Source organism: Pundamilia nyererei, unplaced genomic scaffold, assembly GCF_000239375.1.
Source record: "Pundamilia nyererei isolate P.nyererei 1_Seehausen unplaced genomic scaffold, PunNye1.0 scaffold00069, whole genome shotgun sequence".
NCBI classification, from domain to species: Eukaryota; Metazoa; Chordata; class Actinopteri; order Cichliformes; family Cichlidae; genus Pundamilia; species Pundamilia nyererei.
Genome location: NW_005187470.1, coordinates 1,280,950 through 1,293,310, shown reverse-complemented (window position 1 = coordinate 1,293,310; position 12,361 = coordinate 1,280,950). Strand labels below are relative to the sequence as shown.

The 12,361-nt window shown below is 39.3% G+C and overlaps 1 protein-coding gene across 1 annotated transcript; it reads left to right on the top strand.

The window, feature by feature from the left end:
• Positions 1-5,173: 5,173 nt before the first annotated feature.
• qrfprb (pyroglutamylated RFamide peptide receptor b) lies at positions 5,174-12,304 on the top strand. Its single transcript, XM_005736424.1, has 6 exons — positions 5,174-5,535; positions 6,750-6,908; positions 7,881-7,942; positions 8,445-8,680; positions 10,550-10,647; positions 10,776-12,304. The coding sequence occupies exons 1-6, from the start codon at positions 5,235-5,237 to the stop codon at positions 11,171-11,173; spliced, it is 1,254 nt and encodes a 417-aa protein (XP_005736481.1). The 5' UTR covers positions 5,174-5,234; the 3' UTR covers positions 11,174-12,304.
• The last annotated feature ends 57 nt before the right edge of the window (positions 12,305-12,361 follow it).

Below are 12,361 nucleotides of genomic sequence, written 5' to 3'. Positions count from 1 at the left end.
AAAAAAAAAAAAAAAAAAAAAGCACACTAGCATCCCCACAACAACAGTGGATGTGGACTTTTGCTGCAATTCCCAGCTCCTCAGCAGGAAACAGAGGCAGCCAAGAAAGCATTAAAAAAAGACACAAGTGGCTGAGCTGGACAGTGAGTTATGACAATGTTGGCTCAAGGAAGGTGGGAAAGGCTTGTTACGGTCAATCACAGAAGTATAGCCCCAGAATTTAGATTTTCTTGGCATGTGGTCTTAGCATGTTTAGAAAATCTGTCAACAATGGCGCGTATGATTGGTTAGTGTCACAGGGGGGCAAACCGCTGACAGAACAATGAGCACTATGTGACCACGGTAGATCAAGGTTGGGAAAAGGCGTAACAGGCATGCAGGATTAATATAACAACTTTTGCACAAAATCAATAAGGAATGTTTGCTTTCACTTACCTGCCTCTATTCCATTTCATCGCTTTTGCCTTCCCACATTGTTTAATTCATCACTCTGGTCGACTAGTTTTCTTGCCTATCATCTGAGAGTCAATCGGTCTCTGTTCTCTGTGCTGTTCTGTCACTTTGGATTTTAGTGTCTCATTCCTGTGAACCGCCTCCCAACCTGGTTGCTTAGAGCTTTCTACCCGTTTCATCACCACCCCATGTTTTACTTCCTACTGCTGTCGGGATTCTCTATTCTGCTTCATCAGTGTCTAGTTGCCAAATAATTTATTGTAATAAATTTAGTTCACTTCTTTTAAACAATCTCTTCTTACTGTGTTTATGTTTTTCTGTGGCATTATTGGATGGTGGAGATTATAAAAGGCAAAGTTACACTATGCTGTGAAGTTTGTGAAGCTCTGCCCTTACTTTAAACACCCAGGGACAGTAGATGGGCAAGAAAGGAACTCTGTAAAATCAAAAGCACAGATTGCAAACAGACAGCTCTGTCAGTGGTCTTTGAAAGTCTTTGATTCCTAGAGACCAGTCATCCTGATAACCCTTACATGTTTTCTGCATTTTCGACCTTTGTGTTCAAGGTTGTAAAAAAGATTGTTATTAAAGATAAACGTGTACTTCTAGGAAATGCGTGTAAAGCATGAGGTATTTTTCACCATCACAACAAAACAGGACAAATGTAAAATTTGTATGCATTGAACACTTGAACCAAGACCCTGATCTCAAGGCTGTTTCTTTACAAATTAAAGAAGGAGCTCAGGTAAGGCATTTTTATATCTGCCAGTCATAGCCACCTATGTGATTGTTATGTAAAACAAATACATGCTTGTAGCTGTAATATTTGTAGCACTGGGTTAGCATAAACCCCAGAAAGCTTACTAACATCTAAAAAATTTATAATCCACTGCTCGTCCTTTTGAACAAGCCCTGTTTCTTACTCACACGTAGTAAAACACAGGTTTTTGTGTTGTGCTGAATGTAGAGGAGCACCTGCACTGTATTTTTAGTTTAGTCTTTCTAAGCTCAGCTTGCCACATGTACCCAACGCTTTCATTTCAGCCTTCACCATTACTCCACCGTGCATGGATGTGTTTTTTTTAATCAGACTATTTATTGGTGCTTGCATCTCTGCTTTTCTATGAATAAAACAAAATCATTACCATCTGGGGATTTAAATTATGCCGGGCTTATATTTTGTCAGTTTTATCTTGTAAACAGCACGACTACATGGATGACTAGTGTGGAAGCAGTTTTTTTCCCCTAACACCACCAGCAACAACACCATTTTTGATTAGCGTCATTATTGTTCGCTTGCTAGTTGTCCAGTATTTTTTAATAAAAATAAATGACATTGTCATCAGTGCATATAATTAGCATGTTGACATGCTGAAAAAAATAATAACAATCTAAGATGATGATGATCATTAGTACCACCGGATTCAAGTACTATTTTACGTCATATACCATAGGCCTCTAAATGTACCATCCAAATTTATTTTCACCAACTGGCCTAACCCCACGAATGTATAAGGTATTTCTAATATTTCATGTTGTGCAGACCACTATAACACAGCTCAGCAAGTGAAAACAAGAATAAAAACTCATATTCTTCCTTACACTGAGACTTGAAAATTGCCAAGTAGTGCAGATTTCTTGTTAAAATGATGAGTAGGCTCATCAAAACTCAGCAGTGATGGCTGATGAATGCAGCTCTGAAATTACAGGAGCAGTTATGGGGCAGTTTAATTGGATAAAAGCAAAAAGAGTAGATGCGCTTTTTACACAGCGTGGGGTGGAGTCAGTGGGTGACAAGAAAATACATTTGGTTTGAAATCCAGACTTAACGCACTATCTGCTGTACCCATATGGAAAAGAAATAGTAAAAACTTATATGTGATTACTCATGAAAGTGGCCACTTTCATGAGTAAAGTGAAAGTGGCCACTTTCATGAGTAAATCATATAAGGCTTACATGATTTACTCATGAAAGTGGCCACTTTCTCATTACTTTCATACATTGTTTTTGTAAGTATCCAAAACATACAAGTTTCATTATATTATTTTTCAAGGGATCTTATATCTGTTTTCACTCTTATATGCTTTACATACAAGTTTCACACAAGACAGATACAAACTTTATAAGATTTATATATATCTTTTCCATATGGGTAACTTAATGGGTTTAATTGAAAATCACAAACAATCTTGTACATTGTCATTCAAATCTCTTTTTATATGACTTTACAGTGAAAAGTCAGGCTGTAACAATCATTTTAGTATTGAAGCAAATTGTGGATCTCAAATCATGCTGCAGATTTTTTTTTCCTTTTGACTAAAGACAAAATAAAGTCCTCCTGGCAGCAGTTACACTATTTCCAAAAACACTGAATCACATGTAAAGTCATTCAAATCCATATTGAACTGAAAATAGCACAATAGCATATAAAATGTTAAACCCAAGAAATTATTATTATTTAAATATATACTCATGATATAGATATATTAGGAAAGTTGCGATGGGTGCATGCTTACTACTGTATTACATGGCCTCTTATTTCAAGAATACTCCCGTTTGGTAACTGGGGAGAGAAATTGCTGTAATTTTGAAGTAAAAATGTTTTTCCATTCTTGCTTGATATATGACTCATTCACAGTTTGGAGATGCCTTGTTCCTCTTTCACTTTATAAGGCGACTATTATGGTTGACGTGTCTGTTAGTTATGGCAGTTTTGTACCAGACTTCTTCTTCTTTCAGCTGTTCCCACAGCAGATAATCTGCCTCCATCTCACCCTTGGATCCTCTTCTGTCGCACCAGCCCTCAGCATGTCCTCCTTCACAACATCCATGAATTTTCTCTGTGGCCTTCCTTTTTCTCTCCAGCCTGTCAGTTTCATATTCAACATCCTTTGAACACTAAACCCCTTTATCCTCCTCTGCACATGTCCAAATCATCTAAATTTTGCCTCTGTCCTTTCTGGTCACAAAAAAACTAAAAATGAACTTTAGTTTTGCTACCCCCAGCTTTGCCTCCTGTCTTTCTATTAGTGCCACCATACATCAGGTCTCATTATTATCTTGTAAACCTTCCCTTTCACTCTTGCTGCTATATGTCTGTCACAAATCGCCCCTGACAGTCATCTCCATCCACTCCACCCTGCCTTCACTCTCTTCTTTACTACTCTTGTACACTTGGATGGTTAACCACAGGTATTTAAACTCATCCACCTCCTTGCTACCTGGTTGCATCTTCACCTTCACAAACACATTTTGTTTTGCTTCTCCTGGCTTCATTCCCTTTCTCAACAGAGCATGCAGTACCTCCAACTCGCCTGGCTCTCTTTCACCTCCTCCCTAAACTCAGTACTGCTCACAATGCTTTCTGCAAGCATCATAGTCCATAGACACTCGTGCCCTTGATGTTCGCAGACAGTATTGTGGTCTGTGAGCTAGATTGTTGTTTTATGTCCAAAAGGTTGTCTTGCTGAAATAAGCCTCACCTTCCATGAAAAGATGTTAGCTAGATAGCAGCACATATTGCTCCCACATCTGTATTTATTTTTCGCTATTAATGGGACATTCTGGGATGTACAAGTGTCATCCGCACTGATGCACCCTAACTTACTGGCTCAGGAAGTGTCTAATGACAGTCCTGCTCCCTTTTTAGCCTGGAGGAAGCATGAATTTTAAATTTTGATCCATTAGAATGTCTTATCACTTCCCCTCAGTTAATCTTGAGTAGAGATTACAATTGTGAATGCAGTGGTAAACTGTGTTTACAGACAACGCTCCTCAGAAGTGTGCTTTAGGAGATACTGTTGTTTCCACTCAGCTATGTCTGTCTCCTATGCACTGCTGTCTGAAGAGCTCACTGATAACAGCTATTCAACAATGTTTTTGTCTCTTTTCCTTGCTTCCAGAGATTTTTTGTAACTGTCCATTATTTTTAATGGCTTGTAACGTAAGTAATATATGCTGGTCTTCTTTGCAGTCTTATGGCTGCTATTTTCTCAGGCAGTCTTTGTGAGTGGTGAGACGTATTTACTTTTAAAAGACTCCAGAAGCAACAAATGGTTTGCTCCATCCCCAAACGCCTTTACTATGTTGTGAAGAAAAACGCATGCATGTGATGCAAGACCGTGTTAAAGTTTTTTGAAATCTTTTTCTGACATCAAATTTCCAAAGCAATACAGTTTTTCTCTATGAATGTGTTGGCTTTGAACTATTTTCAAGCAAATATGGGGTTTCACTGAATTGCAAATGACTGTACTAGTTTGCTTCATGGAGTTGCCAAAATGGTTTGAAAAATGTCCAGTTAATTTTCTTAATTAGCACCCTGCATGGAGTGTTAACTAAAAAGAGAAAGTTATAGACGGGTTAATTGTTTTAAACTGCGTGTATTTATAGTTTAACAGGACTAAACGATCTAATCTGAGGATAGAGGCATTCAGAGAGCCTATGGTACAACTTCGTCCATTGGCCTGTCACTTTGTCCTCTGACCAGGGCGGGCGCACACACTCACCCGTACGCGCACACGGAGCACTACATAACTGCAGCAGCAGCAACAGCATCGGGGTCTGGTGGATGAACGAGGCGAGGCAGCAACACCCAGATGCGCACCTGTAGGTTAAAAAAAAGCAGCTTTCCGCTGAGAGCTCCCGCTGATTGATTTCTTTATTTTACTTTCCCCGTGCAGCCAAGTTCGTCTCAAGGTTGAGGACACAGTTCAGGATGGCCGCAGCTTCGACAAATTCGGGGCAGGGCTCCACTAAAATAACTCCTGAAGTGCTGCAGGAGATGCTCCAGTACTACAACCTGAGCCGTCGGGACTTTATCAACGCCTACAACATCCAGCCGCTCGTCTACATCCCCGAGTTACCGTACAGCGCCAAAACCACCTTCGTGATCATGTATGTGGTTATTTTCGTCTTGGCTCTCGCTGGAAATAGTTTGGTCATCTACATAATTGTGAAGAAACGGACGATACAGACGGCGACAGATATTTTTATTTGCTCTCTGGCGGTCAGCGACCTGCTCATCACTTTCTTCTGCATACCGTTTACTTTGCTGCAGAACATCTCCTCTGAATGGTTCGGCGGTGAGTTATGAACTTATATTAAGCCACCAACTTTTTAACAGTACGTCAGGCACGAGGATCGTTTTCTCGATAAGAATAAGATTTAAATATTAAATCGCGAGACTGCTGCTGTGAGGGGATACAATGTGCCATTAGGTTACACCTCGGATTATCCATGACTTTAACTAAGCGCACAAGCTGAATAATAATGACACATGCTGCACCTCAGAACGATGTCCCTTTCTATAAGCCACAGTACAGCTTCAAAAATGCAATGAATGAAATCTAGTACAGCAGCACATTAAAAAAAGAAATGTGCACATTTCAGGCACCAGAGAGAGTCAGAACAGGGTGGGAAAACATCCTCGGAGGAATGAACTTTTAAAGAGATTCTTGGAACCCCACCATGAGCTAATGCCTTTAAATGGCAGATAAAGACCTCCTGTCTCTTAAAGGCTAAAAAAAAAAAAAAAAAAACCCAGATGGTTATGAGTCAGAAACCTGAAGGAAGTCACAGCGGGAGGCAAGTGAAGCACCGCTGGCTCCAGACTGCCAGTTGATCATATTTAGTCCCCCAAACCATGCACTGAAGTATTTGTGGATAAGTGGCTGTCGATGTGAACATTTAAATAATTAAATTAACACACTTATAATGTTTTATTCTAAAATTACAGACTGTTTTCTTGTTATGTCCACTTCTGTTACAGCATAGATAATGAAAGCTCTTGCTCATATCAACATTTATTTAATGCAATGGATACTGAATATAATGAATACTGGATAATGGATATAACTAGAACAATTTGTTGTTGTTGCTTTTTATTTTTAAAAGGGGTGATTCTATTTGCAGAGTCTTTAAAGTGCTGTCTCCTCACAGTGTGATAGGGTGTTATTTCAATGTCTTATAGTATCTTAAGGCTTGTACATAACTGTATTAACTCTCAGTGATATGAAGCATTAAATCTACAACCTCTAAAAACACTATATGAATCATTACCTCTTGGGCTTGATGTTAAAATTCAGCATGTGGTTACTAAGTGGGAGCTCATATATTAAACAGTTTTTAACACTGACCTGCAGAAATATTGTTAAAAGCTGACAAACAACCTATCATAGCAAGAACATAGCCAGGTCTGAGCTTGTCATTTTAATAAATAGTCATCATAATTTGTAAAATGTTTCTTCTGCATGCTGCATTATATTCATTATTATATTTTTATTTTTTTTACTTGCAGGGGTTCTGGTTTGCAAGACTGTTCCATTCATACAGACTACAGCCATAGTGACAGGCATCCTAACAATGACCTGCATTGCTATTGAGAGATACCAGGGTATTGTATTCCCACTGAAAATGAGGAGGCAGTATTCGTCCAGAAGAGCATACAAGATGCTAGGTATTGATTGTTTACCAGAGTGGCATGTTGTACTTATGCATCCTCTGTTATGTGAGAAATATCGCAGCAATGCTGATTCACAGATAGAAATACATGGGGTTTTACATGTGCGTGTTGCCTACACTGCAAAGCTCAGAATTCTGCATGCCAAATTGACAAGACACTTATCAGAGATTCAAATAAAGCAAGTGTTACTCTCGAGCAAACATGCGTGTGAAATCTTTTTAGTTACACTCTTCTCAGATTCAGCCAGATGCTGAAAAATTGATCAAACAGCACTTTGTAGCGCAAATGGATAATGATCCAAAGTACACTGCAAAAGCAACCCAAGAGCTTATGAAGGCAGAAAATGGGATATTCTTCAATTGGCAGGGGGCTCACCTTATCTCAACTCAACAGGACATTGTGTTTAGTTACTTTAGACAAAACTAAAGGCAGAAAGAAGCACAAACAAGCAGCAACTGAAGATGGCTGCAGCAAAGTCCCAGCAGAGTATCTTAGGGAAGGAAATGCAGGATCTGGTGATGTCCATGGGTTCTAGATCTCTGGCAGTCATTGACTGTAAAGAGTTTTCATCCAAGTATTAAAAAAATAATCCTTATATATCTAAAAATGGGTACCCTGTGGGACAGGGTATAAAAATATCTGTAATTCAACAACAGTTAATACAAATCCTTCCTTAAACCTGTTGAGTTAAACCTGAAAGTATGTACACCAATCACATCCTGACTGTTTCATTTAAATCCACTATATTATTAGCATAGTTTCTAGGAAGGAAAATGCAGGTATCTCGCAGAGATTGCACACGATTGACAGATTATGAATTACGTAAGAGAGGTATTTAATTATAGGGCTACTGCGACTGCTGTTTGTCACTAAAAAGTTGCTCTCCTTGAAATGCCTTAGCAGACACAGTATTAAAGTTATAGGTTTTCTATTTGATGGTATTAAATACTTGTTTGTTTCTTGCAGGACTTGTATGGATTGCCTCAGTGATAGTGGGCTCACCAATGTTGTTTGTGCAACAGTTAAAGGTAAGTGCCCTTCAAAAAACACATAAGATTGCCTTTTTTAGCTTGAAGAAGGTTCACATTCCTGGTAATCCCTCTGAACACAACAGATGAAAAGACATGTTGGCTTTATCTTAACTTTCCACCTGAATCAGGCTCTAAATTCACTCACAGCAGAGCCATAAATGTTGTGAATAGATGCTTTTTAATTGAGATTTAATTAAAATTTTAAACTACCCTAATTTTAATCTTGTGTTTGGGGTTTGGTTTTATTAAAGCTGTAAAAGTAATCATTTTTAGTTGGTGGGATGGCATAACATGATTATACCATATGCTATGTCCTCTCAGGGAAGCCTACTACTATCAGATGGCCTCCTTGGCACACCAAACCTGTCAGAAAAAAAATGCATCAGTGTGAATTAAATGTAGTAAAGCATTGGATAAAAACCACCCTGTCAGTCAGACCTACTTCAGCTGTCTTGACCGTTCTTCCATGACTAAAAGCTTTTCTTTTTCCATATCTCAGGTGAAGTACGACTTCTTGTACGATCACTACCATGTGTGTTGTCAGGAGAGCTGGAGCTCGGTGACTCACAGGCAGGCGTACACCACCTTCATCATGGTGGCCCTTTTCCTGCTCCCTTTGGCAGCCATGCTATTCCTCTACACATGCATTGGCATAGAGTTGTGGATCCGCAAGAGGGTGGGTGATGCCTCAGTCCTCAGCACCATGAACCACAGGGAGATCAGTAAGATATCAAGGTGGGTTAGACAAGTCTGATGGAGATATTTAACTGCCATATTTATTTGTAGATGACATTTCGTTTCAGTTTGGCCTTGTTTGCATTCCAATTAACAGAACTGAACTGTCAATAGTTGAGGGTGGAAGGTCAAGAATGGGGGCACTGTTGTTGCATTATTGCCCTTGCTGCATGGTCTAGTCATCTTTACAAAAAGAAATGAACCTGCTTTTCAAAAAAAATAAAATAAATTTAAACTATAAACTTTTACTTTATTTTTTATTTTTTTGGTTAAATCAACAGTTAAGCAAAGAAAGAAGAAGAAAAAGAACACCTGTATTTAAAAAATAAGGAGATTAGGTGACATCTACTTGCATGCCATGTTAGTTGTTCATTTTACGCTATTAATATCAGTGCAAGACTGACAGCAATCCAAAGAAATTACAGTTAGATTCAAGGGAAGGACAGAACATTATCTTTACTGACTGAAACTAACATTAACAGGTGGTTTGCAAGAAGATGCAACACCTGCTCTCCGCTGTACTCCACTCTACTCTCCTGGACATAAACTATTAGTCATTTGAGCAATGTTGTTGCTCTTGTGGAGAGAACATGTGAAGGGCAGAGACTGAAATGGGTATATGTTTATACATTTAGGGCCAGGAGAATTGTTAGGGCACTGCACTTAAGATACTTTTGCCACCTGGTAGCATAGTTTGGACCTGCAATATGTGATACTGGCTGAGTTCATTTCATTAAAGATTTATTGTATTGTGAAAAAGAACGTTTTCATAGGACTCTAAGTAAAACTTTAAAGCTTCCATCAGAATTAAGAGATCGAGCAGCAGCCAAGTACTGCTAATCAAATACACTTGATTAACTGACTATCAGCTATGTTCGAGCACCTTATAAAAGTTGAGGTTTTGGCAGTTTGGTGTTCTAAAGTATTTAGGTGTGTCAACACAGTGCTGATTTCTTTACAGCAAATGAAACCCGAGGTCAGACTGTTCAATGCTCAGGGAAACTAGAAAAGATCAAGGAGCTACATCTCAGTTAGCATGTTAAATGTTAATGTTCATGACAGTAGAATTAGAAAGAGATTGGATAAATATGGCTTGGTAGAAGCGTTGCCAGGAGAAAAACTCATCTTTCTAAAAATAAGTTAGGTTAGTGTTTCTAAGATTTCATCTAAAGAAAGCACAAATTTCTAAATAATGTCCTTTACACAGAGGAGAAAGCACAGATGTTTGGCTGTAATGCACAACACCACATTTGGCAAAAAGCAAACAGAGCGTATCAGAACAAACACATCATACCAACTTTCAAAAACAGTGATTTTGAAAGACATCAAGTCAACCATGAAATCCTCTGTATACCAAAGTATTCTAGAGTCAAATTTGAGGCCATTTATCCGACAGCTAAAGCTTGGCCAAAACTGGGTCATACAACAGTACGATGATCCCGAGCACAGAAGCAAATCTCCAACAGTTTTGCTGAGAATAGAAATTACTCAAGGTGTCGCAAATGCACAAAGGGAGCTGTGCAGGAACAAATATCCAAAATCCTCAATGAACTCAAACAATGTTGTAAAGAAGAATAGGCTAAAATTTCTCCACAAAGATGTGAGAGTTCAGAAAACAGCTTCTTCGAGGTACTGCTGCTAAAGGTGATTACGTCTTTTGAAGAAATTCACACAAATACAGACTCACTTCCACAGTGACTCACTGTTGCATCTCTCTGGTACATTCCAATGCAAGAAGAGTGCCATGATTAATGTTCCTGGTCACACCTGCTTTTTCCCTGCAATAAGACATGTGTTACATTTGTGTAGTTTACATTTTTTTATATAACGATTTTGATTTTTTGATTTATTTTTTTTAACCTTCTACAGGAAAAAGAAAAGGGCTGTGAAAATGATGATCACCATTGTTCTGCTATTCACAATTTGCTGGGCACCCTTCCACACAGTCCACATGCTGTTTGAATACTGTAAGCATTGCCTGGTGCATTAAGGGGTCTGTGGTTTCAGGAGTAAATAAAAAAGATCTTGCTTAAGTGCACATTTCCATTTATTAAAAGCCTCAATCCTCTTTATGTGTAATTATCCTGTCCTCCAGATGACCTGGAGAACAAATACGACGGCGTCACACTCAACATGATCATCGCCACTGTTCAGGCCATCGGGTTCTTCAACAGCTTCAACAATCCCATCGTCTACGCCTTCATGAACGAGAACTTCAAGAAGAGTTGCTTTTCCACCCTCTCCCACTGCGTTCGAAAGCCTACCCAGCAGAGTGGCGCTGTGGCGGCGCCTAGACTGAGTGTGCAGTTCATCAAACCCCAAAGTAGAGAAGCCTTCCTGGAGCCAGACGAAGGCAATAGCCTGGAGCCGCACTCAGCAGAGAAGGGCCCTTCGACGTCATCACACGGAGAGAGCTCCCTGGAAATAATGGGAGAGAAAATCTCCACCATTCAAACGGAGCTCCCTGCAAACAGCTCCTCTCAAGTAAAATGAGAAGGAACTGTCCCGGATCTGAGGTGTTTTAACTGCTTACCTTGGATTGCCACACTTGCTGTCAATTATTTTCACTTGGGGCCAGCAGCTGCAAGGCCATCAAATGTGATTTCAGGTTTCACTGATGTGGCTGAAAGATGCAAAAGTCCAACAGCTTGATAATTTATCTCTGCAGAGCAAGGAGTTAGGGAATGTATTCCCATGCTGGTCAGGAGCGCAGAAGAAAGATTGTTAATGAAAATCACAAAGAGACACTTTAACTATAAACTGAGTATAGGGTGATCAGACCCTACTGAGAAATCATTTCCGCTTGTCTCTAAAATCTGGAGGACATTCAGCAGTTCTTCGTGAAAGCATAATGATGCATGAGTGTTCAATGTCACCCCAAATGATCTGAAATTGTATTACGGCACAGCAGGAACTGTTTAGAAATGAAAATGTAGAGGACGTTGCAGAGCTATGCTTTTAGAAGAGATGCCTAATCTTTCACCGACAGCTAAATTTGCATTAAGTTGGCATTTGCATTCAAGTCAGCAAAAACACCTCGTTTCAGGTTAATTCAGTCGAAAACCTTTAAGATCAGAGATTAACCTCTTTCCATGAGTCACCATCCTTTAGATACAAATTTTTATTATATCACAGAATGTGTGTAAGCCTATTTTGGACTATTTAATCATAAGCTGAGCAGGTGAAATCATAAGAAAGTAAATATAGCCACTGTACAGTTTAATAAGATTAAAGCTCACAATACATGAAGGGATGTATACTAATTTTCAAACCTCTTCGCACTGTCGGCTGTCTTAATACACTGCTTTGCAAGGTTGCTGCTGCATACAAAAATAATCTTCGTCTGAGCTCACAACAACGGGTGCGTCAATCAGAACACACAAACATGGCAAACCCAACACATGCACAACACATTATGTCAGCATTTGAAGTTGTACATCCTTATGTCTTAATAACTGGAAGAAATCTGCACAACGTGTTAAACACAGATCTGCCCCTCTTTGTAGAAAGCAGCATCCTACAGGAACAAAGTCACAGAAACACAGCAGGAAAGGGTTCAATGGGCTTTGCTTTGATGCTTTTACAGAATGAATCACAGTTTACACAACTGTTCTAACTGTGGAACAGTCAGACTGGGCTGTATCCCCAGTTCAGTCTCTCACTGGCCATTGTTTACACCAT